Raw genomic sequence first — 19,128 nt, forward strand, 5'->3', positions numbered from 1 at the left:
GGTGCCTGACTACTTTAACCAGGTTAGAACTCCGCCACAGCTCATATCAAAATGGAGACCACTATTTCTCGTAGTTTCATAATCCTATTTCCAAAAAGTACAAACCCACATTTTAGCCCATCACACTATCCTTCCCTTACCTTTTTACGACACGTCTTTGCCTTTCAACCCTCTTAACTCCTTTGCTACTGACACCACACAAAGGGCCCGATTCACAGAACTAACGTAAGACAAAATCCTAAATTTACTACTTTTGGTATTCACAGAAGTTAGGATTTTGTCTTAAGTTTGTCTTAAGACAGACTTAAGACAGACTTAAGACAAAATCCTAACTTAAGTCTGTCTTAAGTCTGTCTTAAGACAAACTTAAGACAAAATCCTAACTTCTGTGAATACCAAAAGTAGTACATTTAGGATTTTGTCTTAAGTTAGTTCTGTGAATCGGGCCCACAGGGTCTTAAACATCTTTCTACTGATGTTTAAGCAGTGAGTCTGAAAGCTATACTTGTGCCCATACATGTATCCCCGATCTTGATGCCATAAACGTAGCCGTGTCTCTGAAGTAGATAACTTTACTATTTTTCGATATTCACAAAATATGACTAAAAAGTGAAAAGGGGGTGGAGCCAAACACTCAAGTATAAGTAATACGGCCAAAAAACAAAACAGTACTAAGTCCAGCCTCACACTCGAAAATCGAAAAAGAAACCATATTTATTATTAAATTGGAAAATATTTTAACAACGTATAGCAAGTTTTAAATGAATGTGTCATTAATTTTCATTAAGCCACTATTATTCTAGTTGTAGTTCATTTGATCCACCAGTTATAATAATTATTAATGCATAACAATTCATTAATATACTGCGATATTTAACATAAAAAGAATTTCACTCATTTATTATAACGTTTAAAAAACCTTTTGACATTTCCCTATATTTTATCAAAGGGAGATCTACACTCCAACTTTGAAGTCTTTCTATTGGAAAGTATTGCGAAAATGTAGAACCTTTTTGTAAGTATAAATATATTTATTTATATGTTTAATATTCGTTTTAATTGATTTTATATATGTGCATTCATTCATAAATCTAAACAAGTTCTTTTTTCAATTAAATATTAAATATGTTTTTCGACTTTTTTAACATTACAATATATAAATTTTAATTTTTAACTATTTTAAATAATATAATTTAATTTACCAGTATTTCCCATGGATTTTTTATTTTAATCCCTGCCAATGTTTTTTTAATTGGGAGGGTTTTGCCTACCAGTGTGTGGTGCTGGAAGTACTTCTATTTATTTCTATTTTGGGTCCCTTATTGGTTGTAGTAACATTAAATTTGCAGATTGTGAATAGCAATGGGCTTACGCTTTTGTGGGCGGGTGTATGTCCCCACTAAACCCCTCTCTAACCTCCTCAAAACCAACCCTCATATATAGCAGTAAGGGTGTTCCTTTCTTCAGCCCCCACATTTACAACTAAGTAGTAAACTTCCATGTGTGAGGTTCACACCATAGAAAGGATGGGGAAGTTGGAGGTAACTCTGGTAGGTTTGTAAACAGCATTGTAGTACTTTAATATACTATTCTAGTACTAATAAATATGCTACAAGTTGCAATATGTGAACTAGCCCTTACATGTCTAATATACATGCCTTGTTTTTACATGCCTAATTTTTACCTTTCTTCATACGTACAAATATCTTTGTTTAAAGTGTTCCTACGATTGACAAATAACATAGAACATGGGGCTTTTGAGAGACTCACCAGGGTCCACTTGGTGCCTAGATTATTAAGTAGAAGTTCATTTGCTTCGATGAGCTCATGGATTTCTTTATCGTCTCTGGAGAAGCGGCGCCCAAAAATGACTGAACAGATCACATTGGTTACAGAATGTACGATTGCCTGAGTGGGATCCAGGCTTTTCCCTGTGGAAAAAAGAGGGAATGAATCACTGGAACATACTATGGACAGCTGTGGATACACATCTTGAAACACCTTGCAAAATAGGAGTAAAACTATGGACAGGAATATTGTGCAGATTTTTCAAGCACTCTGTCTACTAATTTATTCTTCTTCTTAACCAATAGTTGTCATGGTGATTCTCTGGTTGTTTCAGTTGCAGGAGCAACCGAGCAATATCAAAGGTGAGATTGCAAAGGTCCCCTCTAACCAAGACAATGAGTACTTGGGTCTGGGATGGAAAGTTGGTATTGGAAGCCTCTTTGACTCTCCAGGCAACCTGGCTGAGCTACCAAGGCCTAGTTTAAAAGAGGTTGTGTGAAGGGTGAACTTAGATATAATACAACACAATCATTATAGTTGAGATAATGATGAATAGTTTGCCAGAATTAGTTTGCATAAACCAATAACACTTAATTGTATTGTACTTGTACCTTCAGACTAGCAACCAAACAGCTCACAGCACAAAATAATACAAAACATGATCTGGCAACATAGACCACTCAGGTTACAAAGCACACTGTTATCATTTACAAACTGGCTACCAACACTGAGTCACTCATAAACAAAACAGGCCATCAGGGACCGTGTTCACCGTGCCGGAACATGGTAACTCCTAAAACCTTGTTCATAGTCACTAAGCAGTCATGAATGGCATAAATCACACCAAAACACCCACATGAATCAGTTGGTCATCACTCTAGTTATTGCCTGGCTAGATTATATCAATGAACCATACTTCAGAGCTCTAATTGTCCTGCTACACAGACTTCAGCTTCTATACATGCGCCGCCAGAAAGAGACTATACCTCAAAATCCACAATCACATCATCCTTGCCCTTAAAGTTAAGCTATGACTCCCTTTCGTCAGGTACACCGTCTGGAGTCCATGCATTGTATACTGAGACTTTCACTATGGCTGAGACAAGTTTTCAACAACACAGGGTCTGAACGTACCAACCAAGGGTCGGAAGGTACCATCCAAGTACCTGTATGTACCAACCATGAATGGCTGGAATATTAAGGTTATCATTATCATTCCTACATTCAGAAAATCTCACAATGATGTGAACTCCTTACTGTGAAGTTATGAAGTTTGTCAATTTCAGAAATCCTCATCAGTAGGCAACGTTTCCAGTAATAAAAAACATTTTGGGTAATTTCCCTGAATAAAACCTTTTTATGTGAGAATTGTCCTGCTACATTTAGTTTTTTTCTAAGGTTTACCCTGATAAAATCTACTTGTAACTCGTTTTTAACCAGATTCTTTCTAAATTTTGCAATCATTGAGATGTACTGGAAAATCTCAAAGGGGCAGATGTAGGAAGCCTAATACCGATCGGTAACGGCCGAAATGACCGAATTTCGGCTGTTACCGACCGGTATTAGGCATTTAAGATGTAGGGGCCTAATTTAAGGATTCGGTAATTTACCGAAACTGTAATTTAAGGAATCAGTAAATTACCAAATTCTTAAATACCGATTCGGTAAATTAAGAATCCTTAATGTAGTAAGCACTCAAGTGAGTGCTTTTCACATGTGAGGATTCGTTATTTACCACCAACTAATAGTTGGTGGTAAATATCGATAACCTTAGAAAAAACAATTTTGTGCTTTTTTCAACTGTGCCATGTGGCAGACATACATGCCCTTAGGGCATGTATGTGTGCCACCTGTGCACCCATGCACTATGCAGGGGTGCAACAGGGTGTCAATGTGACACCCTGCCACCCTTGTAGGTCTACCCCCTATTACCGATTCGGTATTTACCGAATCAGTATTTCTCATTCATTCCTATGGGCCTCCAGGCCCATAGCAATGAATGGGGAATACTGAATGGGTAAATACCGAATCAGTATTTACCGAATTTTACCGATTCGGTAAAATTTACTGAATCATTAGCTACATATCATTTACCGATTCTAAAATACTGAATCGGTAACATTCGGTATTTTAGAATCAGTAAATAATATTTACCTACATCTGGCCCAACATTTTTTAAACACCTCGAATTTGGAGAAGTCATGCAATTTTCAGACCACTAGCTACAATCTTGATTGGAAATAAGTGAAATTAAGTTGTGTCAGATATGTATCACCAAAATATTGAACAATAAAACAAATATTATTCGAGCCTGTGTTTTAAAAAAAGGTAAGAAACCTCCTAGAAAACAATGGTATTAACTGAGTTACAGCAATGATAGGAATGTTGCTAGCACCAATACAGATCAAAAGTACTAACTAAAAGTAATGATCAATCAGGCCTTCAAAACTTCTTGAGATTATAGTCTAAGGGGCTATTCAGAATACTAATATTTTTCAATTCTGCAATGTTGGGATGTAAAAGTCCTCTGCTTGGTAAAAGGCGTGTACCCCTGCCCTGAGTGCCCAACTTTACTGTTGTTCGGATCTCTAATGCTGAGGTTTTGTTGTCATAGGCAAAGAAGGATCATGCACTTGCATGCCTGTGATCAGGCCTAGGGGCCAAGGTCTTCTAGTCTCCCTTCTAGGTGAGAGACATCACCCAGGGAAACCAAGACCACTTGCCCTGGAGCACCAGTACCTGCCTGCTTGCCAAGACCAGTGTGCCCTGTGCGGAAGAGAAGAGTGTTGGAGGAAGTGAGGTCTTGTGGGCAGCACTACAGAGAGAACTCCCTGTGCAAGGTGGTAAGATACAGCTTTGCACTGATCTGGTTGTTACCCATGTGCAGGATTGATTCAGCAACCCCTTTATGCCAGGAGAGGGCAGCTGTGAAATGACCTGTGCATCGAGCATTGTGTGGGGAGCACCACACCTGTACCGCCTCGTTGCGGTGATCCCGTATGCCAGCCGGGCCATCCTTGATATGATTGTGATACAAGCGCATCGAGACTCGTGGGAGGGACCACCATGGTGTGGGTTATTGCACCAGAGGTGTCTGCGCTTTGTCCTTAAAGTAATGTGGCCCAATTTTGCAAGCAGTTCGGCATTTTGGCCAGGAAAAGATTGAGGCTGCGGCCAGCGGGTCGAGCCAGCACATCTAGAGCTGCCCCTAACCAACCCCTGAGGACTGCAGAGGATGCTGAGGAAGACATCTCACCATCGCTGTTGTCCGGTCAGGAGCTGGAGGATCGAATCTCCCCCTCCCCCACCTTGTGGGGAAGATTGACTTACCACATCTTCGCAGGTTCACTGGGAAAAGGAGGCAGCACAGCTCAGGATAGGGCCAGTTCCTGATGGGTGATGCTGTGTGTACCACAAGCAGCCCAACTTCTCTGAACAGGACCAGATCTTGCGATTGCCTGCTGTTAGGGCTGAATGGTTCTGAGCTACAGGAATGGGTAACACTTGAATTGAGCCTGTTAAGCCCTGTGGGACTCTCTAAGGAAAGTGCTGTGGTACCATAGACACTATTGAATAATTTCTAAAAGAGTCAAAGGCAAACTCTTAAGTACAGCCTACTAGCGGACATTCCCTGTTTGTGGCCTTCAGTAAAAGGGTAATAACCCTGATCACATTGCGGGGAAAAGGGTGGGACAGGGAGCTGACTGCAAAACACTAGAGCCCCGACCTCAAGGGGAGTGTGTTGTTGCTTATGAATGTTGTTATTCCTTTGCATGCATAGAGTTAGAACTAAAATACTTCATTCAAAAACAAGTATTACAATATACCAGGTCAGGCCTCGGGACACAGAAGTAAAAGGCCTTAACGATCACAGTTGATCCCAGTGGGACCTGCGTGCCCCGTGGCCCTCTGAAAGGGGTTCTGCCATGCAAACTTTGTAAAGTTTGGCTTATGATTTTATTTAAAAATGTTGAAATTTACAGCAGCAATACCTGGTATTTCACGCTTGTCTTAATAAGATCTTCATTAATGAAATGCTAGCCATTGGAAGAAAGTTGTGTAAACGGTATATCAACCAATCTATCAAACTTCTAAACAGTTTTTCTTTATTAAAAAACCTCTAAAATAACAATGTCATCAATCAGATTTTGAGAGTGCATTGGTTCGTCAGTGGCAGACTGTAGACCCAAAGAAACAAAAAGCTAAACCTGGCTTTGGGAAATACTTCTTATTTGTCTTTTCAGGTGGAGGTATATAGGTACAACACTATCCAGTTGGGAATCATTTGTAGGTATCATCAGTATTATTACAATACCTCATCAATGTAGTGTGTACTGCCCAAAGGGTATATACAAAAGGAACAATGTAAAATATTACCAGATTAACACATTTTAAAACAATTAAACCATTCAGATTATTTGCAATAATATGCAACACATAACATCTTACATCTACACCAAAGATGGAGTGGTGCACTACCACGGTGATATTCTCAATAAATCATGTTGACTTGTTTGTTTTATCCACCCAAAAATCCTTTATTTTCAATGTCATCCAATAATAAAAAGTTCCAGCCAACAGGTTTCGTTCATTGAGTAATTAACTTCTTCAGGGCATTGGTAAGTTTGTGAATGGTGGGGAGAAATGATCCTTAGGTCCCCGTGTGTTGTAATACGCGGAATGCGGGATGTGAGATGCGAGCTTGCTCACGTATGTTCTTAGTGGTTGTTACAGGATATGTCTGTCTTGCAGGTGCAAATTAATGCAACGGATGAGGCCTCCACGATAAGGGCCAGGAACTGTAGTCCTGTGGTGCAGTATGACTAGGCCAATCCTGTTCGGGTCATCTTACATCTGCATGCTACTAAAATGGGACACGAGAAAACTCAGAACTTCTGGCCTCTGTGATTCAAGTGATTACGTATGGGCAACTTGGAGAAGAGCCAATACTTTGTTTCCAGACCTATGTCACTGCTCAAGGCATTGTTTCAGGTACATTTTCATCCTCTGCCTCTAGAAGAACTGTCCATGAACTTAGGACACTCACACATTAAAAAGAGTAGCATGATCATGAGTGCTATGCTACCAGAGATAGCACATGCTTTTCAGTTTTGAGGACCTTTTTCTCCATTGCTGCAGTTAGGAAACAGGAATGAAAGGTATTCTCACAGCAATTCAGTAATTAAGGAGAAGAAAAGTAAGTAGTCAACCAGGGTGGTATTACATGGGTTTTAACAAATGATAACATTTTCTTCCTTTTAAGATACCAGTGTTTGCTGGTGGACTTAATCCTTTTTCTATATTTGAGAAACCTGAGGGTCACAAGTTAATTTTTCTCACTGGAGAGGTGCACAGCCTAAACGGATCCAAGTTCTTCCTAAACAAAAGCCATTCTTCCTGTAGCTGCATTGCAGATTGTACAACATTCTATTCAAGCAGGCTCCAGCCAATGGGCTTCGGAGTTCTTGCCAATCGGAAGGAGCCACCGCTCTCCTCCTAACCAAGTTAGAGATAGAAAGATAGTGATTTTGCCACTTATTCTAGTGGTCAAGCTCAGTCATGCTGTTTTGCAAAACAAGACTGCAAAGCATAGTCAACTTATTTTCGCATAATTTACTTAGCTAGGACATTCATGGCCACAATTCCTTCCACGCTATGAACACTCCCATCTTTAAGAAACTTAAGCCTCTTGTGCTGACATACCTAACATTGTGTTCTGGTTTTACCAATGTGTTGCCCATAAGTGAAATATAACCAGAGGTCCTTTATTGCTGTACCTCAGTGTCATGGTGTTTAGGTAGGCAAGATGAATGTCACTCAAGTTGTTATATTAGCAATGACCACACTAGAAATGAATATATAGAAAATATACAAAAATGCAGCTGCTACCGAGGGACATTGACTGATACTGATAACAAGATGACTATCATCACAACGGTTCTTCTAAGTGGTAGGTAGAGCTGCGTAAGTATAAATCACATGTCAGACGTGTGACTGACTATTCTGCATTTCCACCGCTAGCCAACAAATCCCCCACTTTGTTCTTACCTAGTTCAATAGTAATAATGTTAAGAAATACCAAAGGGTGAAAGGCAGTCACACACACCAGTGATAGGACTATGATGCTGATTTAGAGTTTTTCCTGGTGGAATTCCTGTTCACCAATGTATCAGATGTCGATTTGATAGCAAGATGAGAACCTGACAGTCAAATAATCTGCAAGACCCTTTTCTCCCACTACCAAAGACCACAAATACAAACAAATCAGTAACACACTGATCTCCTTGCAGAAAACGTTTAATGCTCTTTTGAAACAGATAACTATTTTACCTGTGAATGTTTATTTGTAACTGAGGTGTTAGTCATATCAACAGTTGGCAATATTAAGGCTAGGCTAAACCATTTTAAAAGTAGGACGAGTGTTGATAGAAATGTGGCTTGCCATTAGGTAGAAATTTAAATTTAAATTTAAATAAGGATTTTGATAATTTTTTTCAATGCAACCTGAGGGTCACTGTGCTTTAATGCAACTGTCAATTGAGTTCATGTGGCAGAAGGAGTGCATGAGGAGAGCAAAATATGTGGACATCAATCAAAGGCCCCGGGCCATATCTGGAAATTAATGGATGATTTGGGTAAATGCAAGATGGCCTTGTGCAGACATATCATGAAGAAAGGTCTCTTGATGTCGCAAGAGAAGCTGCTCAAATAATGGAGACATATTGTCCTCTGCCATCAGGGGATGAGGACACCATCATATGTTATGTTATGTTATGTTATAGTTCATTTATAGAGCGCATATCACTGGAAGGTCTCTAAGCGCTGCAACATGAATCAGAAGTCCAGTATCCCCACGTGCAACTGTCCATGGCCAGCATCAGAAGGAACTTTACTAAACGCCTCTGTAAACAGGAGGGTTTTGAGTCTCCTCCTGAATGGTAGTAGCCTACTTTCCTTGCGCATACCGTCAGGCAGTTTATTCCAAATCTGAGGGATGGTGACAGAAAAAGCCCGGCCCCCTAGGGTTGTTCTGTTAAAGCGTGGACAAGCTAACAGACAAGAATCTGATGATCGATGAGTACGACCCGGCACATAAGGCCTAAAGCGCCATTGATGTATTTAGATGCCTCTCCAAATTGGGACTTGTGAGCAATTCACAGCCCCTTGAATTTAACCCTTTGCTTGATCGGAAGCCAGTGGAGCTGCTGAGGCAAGGGGGCAGTATGAGCACTTCGTGGCAACCTAAAAGTCATCCTTGCCGCATCATTCATAACCACTTGTAGCTTTCTCAGAAGTATATCGGGAAGCTGAATGTAGACTGTGTTGCCATAGTCTAGACGTGACAAGATTAGTGCCATCACGACAGTCTGCATAGTGGAGAAAGATAACAAGGTCACCAATTTCCAGAGTTGCCGCATCAGGCCAATACAACTCCCTACGACAGCGGAGACCTGGTTTTTCAGGGTTAGTCCAGTGTCCAGTTTTATGCCTAGGCTCTTCCCTACTGTCACCGGGGTTGGAGTGGTGCCTAGCTCATGGGGCCAATAAAGACCAGACCAGGGTGAAACTCCTGTGGTCACAGCCAGTACTTCTGTTTTATCTGGATTTACCTTTAGGGAGTTAGCAGTCATCCAGTTCATAGTGAACCGAAGGATGTTCTGGACATTTCCCTGAGCAGCGGGACTGTTGTCAATACGCACAATTAGCTGGGTGTCGTCGGCATAATTAAACACCAGACACTTTGTTCTAGCTAGTGCGTCTATCAAAGGCTGCAGGTAAATATTAAAAAGTAAAGGAGGCAACGCAGAACCCTAAGGGACCCCCATTGTAGGCTGCCCTGCCTTGATGTACAATTGCCCACTTGGACTCTCTGGGACCGATCCTCCAGGAAAGGGGTAATCCATTGGAGGACCATCCCAGAGACTGTCAGCCGCAGGACACGGGCCAACAACTGTACGTGTTTCACCGCGTCAAAGGTGGCTGAGAGGTTCAAGAGGATTAAGGCTGTAGGTGTCTTTTTGTCGGCTGCGAGCCGCCGGTCATCCAGCACTGAGAGCATCACCAACTCAGTGCTGTAATGCACCCTGAAGCCGGCTAGCCTAGTAAGTAACAACTGGCTTTGTTCTACAAAGGCTGAAAGTACTCGAAGAACTTTTTGTTCCTGAACTTTCGCCAGGAAGGGAAGTCTAGAAATAGGTCTAACGTTTTACGGACCTTGATGTTCGCCCCTGCCTTCTTCAATAACGGGATCACCAAAGCTTCCTTACATTTCTGTGGTACTTTTCCTGTTGCCAGAGAGAAATTTAGTAGAAACAACACCTCAGCCTCAATTACTGGGATGATGGTTTTGAACACCTTCTGCGGGCAAGGGTCCTCCTGTGACCCTGACTTTACTTTGGCCATAAGGTGAGCTATGTTGTGTGGTTCAAGTAAAGGGAACGCTGAGATGTCAGTTCCCTGAAAGGCAGGTGTGTCTTCCACTAACAAAGAACAGGGGGTGAGATGTATGTTGCCTATATCGGTTATAATGTCCTCATGGTTATGAAAAAATCCTGCATCTTATCTCACTCGCCCTTACTGGGGACTATCTTTGGCTCTTTCAGTCGACTCCGTTCCCTGAGTACCTTGAATGTGTATTTCTGGGTGTCAGACGCTTCGCTAATCCTGGCTTCATAGTATAAGTATAAGTATAAGTATAAGTATAAACCATTTTGTAACGCGCTCTGTTACTGGAGAGTATCCTGGCGCGGGTAAGTGGACTTAGTTCTAATAATTGAGGCTTTATACTGGGCTAGGTTTTTTTTATACATCTCCCATGACACCGGGTCGGAACATTTCCGCCAGAGTCGCTCACACTGACGGAAAACTTGTTTTTCCACTCTCAGCTAATGAGAGGGGACTAAAGACGGACCTCAACTAATCTAGCAATTCCTCATACTTCAAATCCCTATCCCCAACCTGGGAACCAGGGCGTATTGTATAGTTTAACATTTCCCTCAACTTGGCGTCTTCAATCTTACGCCAGTTCTGTTCCACCGTCCATCCTGCCGATGCGTGTTTGGGGGGAATGTCTACAGGGAGTATAAGACTAATCAGGGAATGATCAGACCAACTAGATGGTCTATAATCAGTATGTAGGACAGTGGATGACGTGGTCCAGATAAGGTCCAGAATATGGCCCTTCTTGTGTGTAGGGAATTCTACAATATGGCGCAGCCCCAGCATAGCCATAGCTTCATCGAACTGGTTAGCTGTATGTTGACTTGGTGCACAAATTCCTGCAAGAAAGGAGTGGGGGCATTTATGTTTGGGTAGAAGAATATTTTTAATAAGTGGACTCTAGTTAAAGGAGGACATTTTAGGTAGGGAAGAGCCTTGAGAGAAGGTTAACTCTTCATTGGCCTTTGTCAGATTCTTAGAAGTAATCAATTAAAACAAGTAAATGCGTTAGTAACATAGAAATTATATGGGAGAATCCAACCTTCTAGATTTAGCTAAAATATTATCTACGGAGGTAAGGCAGTATAATGTTTCTCCATTTAAGGAGTCATGTTCTGGAAAGTAGACACCACCAGGTGAAGAAGGTTGCTTAGGCCAATGAGCAGTATCTTAAGAATAAAAAAAGAGAACTGTTGATCGGTTGCCGGATGAGGAAGTTTGTCACTATAGCCAGGGATATTTATTTAAATGAAAAGATAGAAGAGGACGTGGTGAGGAATCAACAGTTCGAAACAATGTTCATCCAAGACCTAAAGACTGGTGGCTATTGGGTTATGTTTCTAAGTGTTTACTTGCCAAATTGAAAAAGATATATGGGTCAGAAGTGAGTAATGTTCTACTGTTATTTTGACACAAATTGTCTTCCACCAGAATTGAATCCAAAGATGGCAAAATATACGAATAAACCAACTCATGATCAAAAGAATTGTTTTAAAATGGCAATTCAGGTGTACCAAGATAAGCTCGTGGATGTGACTGGTCTGTTTTTTTCATACGAGTGAGAAACTAGATTTGACAGAAGTTCCTGTTGAGAGTAAATGCTTATTTGTGGATGGTATGTATTGATTAGGCGTATTTATAAGTTGTTAGATGTGATAAATTGGGTTGTTGGTTGAATGGGATGAAAACAGCTTTCTACTGTTCTCTCCCAACTCTCTGAGGCCCCTCCCTCCATCCCTTGTTGCCATCAAGTACCTGTCATCATATTTGTATTAAGAACATCCATTGGTGTTGACCAGCCTGTGAAAACCATGGTATGCAATTCTTCTTAATTGCCTCAAATGTCTATGGGCCAGTCACATTACAGTAGCTGAAGCAGAGGGTCCCTCTAACTTTGTAATATGGCAATAACAAGTTTTATTATCTCAGAAGTGGCACTGAGGCCTCAAATAATGTACCTCTCTGCATGGTGAAAAACTCCACCAAGGATTGCGCCTCCTCCTGGATCCGCGCTTCTAGACTTTTCTTTCCAAGTCCCAAGTTCCTCAGGACTGTCAGAGCAAAACGTCTCTGCTGCTTCCAGTTGTGTCCAGAAGAAAATGTAATTCCTATGAAATGAATTGTATGTTAATGTTTTTTTGTAAATTACCTCTATAATAAATAGGCATGTTTCACTTTAGGTCTTGCTGAAGGATGCTTTTTCTATTTCTTCCAACCTTTTGCTTGTGCAATTAAATGTGGCCAATGCAAAAGCATACAAAAAGACTCCTTTGTCATCAACTTTCATTTTGAGGTACAAACATCATGCCCCATCACTCTGCTCCTCAGTCTTGTGTTTTAGGCCGCAATTGTAGTGGAAAAAGAAATTAAGTATAGCTTGATGAAGTGATGTGCTGGAGGATGCACAGTCACTTCCCTTTCTTTCAATTCCAGGAATCCTTTTAACCATAGGTGATTTACTCGGTTTTGTAACATGTATAGAAGGAGAGAATGTTTTTTAGAGGTCAATCTAGCAATGGGCGCACTGCCTGTATGGAAGCACTAATGCAAAGGTGTTTGTGGTGCAACTGGGTGAGCGGAAAACCATATAACCACTCAATGGTTGTGTCAGCAAGCTGGCAAAACCTCACAATAACTACAAAGACGTACCCTATGCACACACATAATAATGTTGTACACGTAGGTAGTAGTACACAAAAACAATAGAAATACAATCCATGCAGGAAAAAAATTATTATTGACACAAAAATGGAAAAGAAAAGTGTGACAAGGGATGATCCTTTGGTCCTTTTTTTAATTTTCAACGCTTAACAACAGCCAGCCGACACGTGTTTCATCGCTCACGCAAATCTTCAGGGCTCTAGGTAGCTGTGTTTTGAGCCAAAGATTGTAACATGTATAGCCTGCTAACACTTAGGAGCATATGTACTAGAAAAAGTCAGAGCACGGAGCTGCGCCAAATTTGGCAGTGCCAAACTCTGACATTTTCGAAGTACCGGGCTGCACCATATTTACCACAATACAGCACACCCCTGTGTTTTCCCTAGAGCTTGTGCTAAAAGTGGCTGCCTAGCACCAACACAGGCACCCTTGCAACACAGTGCAAGGGTGCCTGCATTGTAGGGAATTATTGTTTATGTGCAGAAAGGTGCCCCTTCCTGCACATATAAAACCCATAATGACTATCTGTTACTTCTATGCATGCGGCAGAATGCAGCACACATAGAAGTGGCAAATCGTCATTATGTAATGATTGTTTATGTGCAGGAAGGGACACTTTCCTGCATATAAACAATCATTAATGTTTTTTTCTATTTCTATGTGTGCTGCAGAATGCAGCACACATAGAAAAAGCAAAAATTCGGAGAAATAAAAGCATTTCTCCTCATGTGCCATTCTAACGTCTGCTCTTTCATGGTGTTAGTTTTTGGCACTGCCTCAGAATTACACCTCCTTGTAAATCTAGGGGAGCGTCAAAAACCAATGGGTGTTGTGGTGGAACGGCCACAGCAACACCCATTGCAGGCCCCTTTCACACAGATACCTGCGTGAAAGGGTGCCATATTTACAAAGTAGGGTTAAGTCACAAAAAGTGGCTTAACGCCACTTTGTAAATATGGTGCAAGGCTTACTGCCACCGGAGCGTCAACAAAAAGTGATGCTCTGGTGGCCCTAGGGGCTTGGACATATGTCCCTCTGATTCCTATTATTTCACCCGCTCGATCCACACCACGTCTTAGCTCTGGTTGGTTTCAGTGATTAGCTCAGTTTTCAGACACTCCTAGCATAACACCACTGCCTGCACCATCAGTCAACAGCTCACAATGCAGAGGCTTGGATAGATATACCAAAGACTGGTATCCTGCTGGAAAAAGAGACCACACATAAGGTATCATTAGAGACAGACAGCTACAAAGAGTGCCCAGGTAAGGCAGAGGCACTGCATGGTGTAACTAGCACACAGTGTACACAGGTTGTTCTAGTTCTTGACCATCTGTGCTAGCATTGTTGCACCGCCCATCCATACATCATTCTTTTCATTCGATAAGATTCGCAAAGATTGTTTCCATCAGTAGGAATAACTCAGGAGTAATTCCCACCATCCTACAGAAAGTTCACTGTGTGACTTGGCAATGTGGATCAGTGTTACAGTCGTAATGATCAGCAAAACGTTCACGTAAGACATGCAACAAGTGATTTACAACTGTACATGTGTACAAGGCATTGAGTTACCATTCTCGAAAACAGAATGGCATGGTGGCAGGTAGATGAATGCATTACATGTTGAGGTAATCTATTACTTCATCTCCCAGTGAATGTCACATCCTTCTCACTCCTCTCTTTGCCTTCTGATAGCCTCAGAGCTCAGTGAGGGGCTTAGTGAGTAAAATGCTTGATACTGCAGATCACACACGCTGTCCCTGGCAAGAAGATCATCCTCCAATTCATCCAAGGTTGCCGAATTGAATACCATAAAACTGCATAATGCAAAATATTGGCAAGTGCTATTCATAGGACTTATACATAGTAAAAATGCAGTCGGATACCAATAGAAAAACAAGATTTTATCATATGCTGTGTACCTGTGCCATTGTGCCATGAGAATACCTACCTTTTCCCTTTGTAAGTTCTTCAGTAGAAGGAGTTTTGGGGCGTCCAACAAGTTCCTCGGAGTGGGAGATTAGACCATCTCTAACAGCCTGGCATCCATTCAGCACAACTATTGGTTGATGCCCCAGCCACACAGTGAAAATGCTCCCATAGGTCTTCGCAAGCTGAAGATGAGAAGTAAACACTCAACAAGTGAATAGAAATCAAGAGGAGGGGGCAACTAAAAAGCTGTCACTTTTAGGGGAGATCACTATTATGCATTTCAGAGTTAGGGCTGTCCACACAAAGCTGGATACACATGGTAGAAAAACTGATGGAGCATGGAACTGCACACATTACTTTGCCCTTAATAAGTACCACTTATACAGAACTTAAGGTCCCATCAGTCAGCCATTCCAATAGAAATCTTCTTAATCAAGTAAGATCTGAACAGGTTGAAAGATGTACATCTCCAAGTTCATGTGTATAAAAAGGATAGCATATGATCCAAATAAATGCCCCAGAATCTTTCTTTACACACTGCACTTTGCAAATTTCCCTTTTACACACTCCATCTTTCTAAACAACCATGTTCTCCATCTTTCTAAAATTGAATTATTTGTACCCCTGGTAATAGTGTAAATCTATCAAGCCCTAATTTAATTGAAGCAATCTATAAGGTGTTTTGAGTCACAAATAATTTTATGTGAGTAGTTGTGACTTACTCCATGCCTATGTGAGGCCTATCAATGTATGTCAAGGAGTATGACAGGTTTACTCATGAAAAAATGTTTGTGCACAGGAAATTCTTCTATTTCGCTTTTTCTATACAAAACAAAACAAGAACAATAACACTGATGCACAGAGAGTTTTTTCCCTGCGTGTCAGAGAGAGTTTTTCCTGTTAGGTCTGCCATGTTTTGAATGGCAGATCCGGACAGAGATAATCTGCATCAGGAGTATGCCCTACACAGGGCAGAAATGGTGACACATTAAGGGCAAGGGATCTGTGTTTATGACTGATCAGCAGAGGAGTCACCAAAGTCTGCACCAGTGGTCAATCTAGAGTTTTCCCAGCTCTAAATTGGGCAAAGGACTCAGACTCCCTCCTCACCAAACAAGCAGCTGCTCCACTTTACTTACAGGTAGAGGAACCACCAAGTTTCTGGTGGTGGAGCTAACTCTTCTGTCAGAAATCTTTGACCGTCAAAGGACCATTGGTCAATGACATTGGAAGGTATAGCCTATTGTGGGTGAACATTTGTTTTAGTTTTGCAGAAACAATCCCTCTGGTTGGCAGAAATATTGAATATCCCCACTAGACATGGAAACCCACCAAGTATTCAATTTCTGACAAAAGTGCATTCACCATGTCAGCATCAGCAGTTTTGTCAGAAATGTCTCAACACAACAACAGAAGAGCAAAATATGGTAGGACGATTGAGTGTTAGGCTGCAGAAAGCAGCATATTCAGCAATTAAGTCTATTTATCTGCCTCAGCTAGCCCTAATGTGCTTGTGTGAAAGGGACACACCCTTCACTCTTGGATACTTATAGGGGTTAGAGGAGAGAACACACAGTAAAGACCTACTCTAAGATATATTAGGACTTCATTGTTAATAAAACAGCACATGACAAAGATGACAGGTGTGTGAGAAACCAGCAGGCCCTGTCTTGAATTTAATGTGACATATATTGTGTTTCTGCCATTGGTCTGGTCCCTGAGAACATGTAGATATATACAGATACCATATATACAAATCCTCTGCACACGTTTAAAAGTAAATACATAAAATATCACAATGATGCTTGTCTTTGTATTTTCAGATGTCTTTAATTCAAGATTTTAAGCCTTTTTGCTGGCCACACATGTGGGGATTTGGTGGTTTTCCCTACCTTATGCACCGTGCCAGATTACCTGCCGTAACTGATTTGTACTTGTGATAGACCTTAGAGCGCCATTTTGCCTATTGCTGACAGCCGACTGTATACCGATATACAGATACCATCAGGCAGGTGTAGGTTTGAAAGCCTTAATTATTAACGAACATATAAAATCATATGTAACATTCTCCCTACATACAGCCATGATCATTGCTCCCCCATTATCTTCAGGCATTTTTAACCTGTGGCCACCATGGGAATCTACATTAAAGTTTTTAACCAACAGCAGACTCTCCCAATGTTTGCAGACAGTATCAATTTTTAAGTACAAAATGTTGTACTAAATGTATTTCCTTTAATGCCAATGAGTAAATAATACCATACAATTTACATTTTGGGTCTTTCTTCTGTGTGGCATCCACATTTGAACTTTGCAGATAGTGATTAGAGATCGCTGTTGAATTATAAACCTCAGACCTGCAAACACACATGGTCCCACCGTGTGTCACAAGATATTGGCTCGGCTTACACGGTCTCCCAACAAGGAGCCGGCATCCCAGGGTGGCAGATAACATGTTCTGGAAACCCCTGTGCAGTGTGGGTTGCCAGCTCATGTTTGGAGGCTATGTACTGGCAATGTTCACAGGTGTTTATGCAAACTCCCATGGACATTGGCCGCAACAGTGTAAGATTTTGTTTTGGGAGATGGGGAAATACGTTCAGTCCCAACTCCACTCCATGTACCCTCCCCCCAGTGGCTCATAAAAGCAATGGGCTTATGGTCTCATCCCTTCCAAAGACCCCACCCCTTTAAGGCCCCATCTCCTTTCAAACAGTGAAGTTTATCTAAAGGTTTGCTGGCCTGAAACCCATATGTACAGTTTATGAAAGTTGAACAGAAATATAACTTTTGAAAGTGGTTCCAGAGAGTTACTCTAATGCAGTCTGCTGAATAAATGAATGCTAGTTGTGAACAGTCAGCAACAGGAATACTTACCCCCAATGAAGCACATTAAGCAAAACACTGGCTGGACTTTTGCACCTAAGCACAACCATCACCTTGCTAATTAGTGTTAGTGCTCTGTAATTACTCTAAAAGGCTTTGAAAAGCCCAGCAAATGGGGATCTTTTCTAGCTCTTGTAATAAATTGGCTCACTTTTGATGTGCCGGGGAGAGGGGGCAATATAAAGCGTCAAAGAGAACTGACAAGCAATCAGCATCCTTGGTCATACTTGGACAAAGCCTATGAGAAATTAACTTTATGCATTTGATTGAGGGCATTGCGTAGTAAAAGTTGGTATTGATTAGTTTAGGAGACGTTTATGCTTGGTACACTAAAGGCCTTAAAATTGCACTCATTGGAAAACATGCAGCAGTAACAGTACCATTATAATTGAGCAACATTACTCTGTTGAGCCAAGAGTAGTTTAAGAAACTTTGCAAGTGAAACTGTGTGTGTATGTTTGTGTTATGTCGTTACCTATGGTGAATTCAAGATTTAAAAAAAGGTGAGTGACTCAGCTTGGTAATGACAAGTGAAGAAGTAAAAAGAAGTAAAATGAACTCTCCTGCCAGGCTCAGGAGATGAATGGGCAGAGACAAATTCAGGTCTACGCCACTATGATAGACAGAGAAACAAATAAATCTGTGACCAGTGAGCTGCCTTTCAATTTTTTCTTGGGTTCAAGTATCAGTGTGTGTGTTTGTGTGCATGTGTCTGTGTGATGGCTAAATATTCAACTGAAGTAACAACATTGCAACCAGCTCTATGGTACCTGCATGAGAGTCTCGTGGTGAAGCACAAATTTCAGGGTCCACAGGTTGCCGATGATGGGCAGCGGAGTCGGTCCTGGAGGATATCTTCTCCTCAACCACTGAAGCTTGAGGTAATGTGTAATGAGGAGAGTAAAAAGCAGAGAAATTAACAGCTGAGTGAGTAGCAGCATGTTGCACACCTGTCTCAGTTCCTAGATGTTCTTCTGCAAAATGGACCTCTTCTTCTATATTCAAACCCCACACTATTTTTGTTTCTAAACCTAGTGTCCTTTATTTCTCATTCACTAATCCTGTAATTATATCCCTTAGTATTTCTCTCTCCCCCTCTCTTCCCTGAACATGCTTGCTCTCCTTGCTCAAGTTTTTAAACACATCCCTTTCCCAATTACACCTTCTTTCATGCGCTTTGAATTCCTTGAATTCCTTATTTTTAGGCCGCCTTTCCTCCTTTCTGTCCAGCCTCAATGCCTATCCTCTTCAGTATATATGCTTTTCCCATGCACCTCTCTTCCACTCTCTTCGTTTCAGTAAAAGCTCCCCTCGCTCCCCTGCTTCTTTCCCACTTTTTCCCCTTTTATATTCATTGCAACAACTAGAATAGAGATGTTTACCTTTGGTGTTTGCTTTCTAGGCTTCATATTAACACACAAG

The 19,128-nt window shown here is 41.2% G+C and overlaps 1 protein-coding gene across 3 annotated transcripts in view; it reads right to left on the reverse strand.

Annotated features, from left to right (window-relative positions):
- The window catches only part of LOC147684119 (cytochrome P450 2J5-like), a 62,946-nt gene extending 43,909 nt beyond the window's left edge, over window positions 1–19,037 (reverse strand). For 2 of the 3 annotated variants that reach the window (XM_086944497.1, XM_086944495.1), the window contains exons 1-4: window positions 18,477–19,037; window positions 14,840–15,002; window positions 12,186–12,335; window positions 1,771–1,931 (exon numbers count right to left, since the gene is read on the reverse strand). In XM_086944497.1, coding sequence (XP_086800623.1) covers window positions 1,771–1,931; window positions 12,186–12,335; window positions 14,840–15,002; window positions 18,477–18,647 — 645 coding nt within the window. In that variant the 5' untranslated portion in view covers window positions 18,648–19,037. The remainder of the gene's footprint in view (window positions 1–1,770; window positions 1,932–12,185; window positions 12,336–14,839; window positions 15,003–18,476) is intronic. The other variant, XM_086944496.1, reaches the window with a different exon arrangement.
- Window positions 19,038–19,128: the final 91 nt, after the last annotated feature.

Source organism: Lissotriton vulgaris, chromosome 11 (genome assembly GCF_964263255.1).
Source record: "Lissotriton vulgaris chromosome 11, aLisVul1.2, whole genome shotgun sequence".
In the NCBI taxonomy this organism is placed as follows: Eukaryota; Metazoa; Chordata; class Amphibia; order Caudata; family Salamandridae; genus Lissotriton; species Lissotriton vulgaris.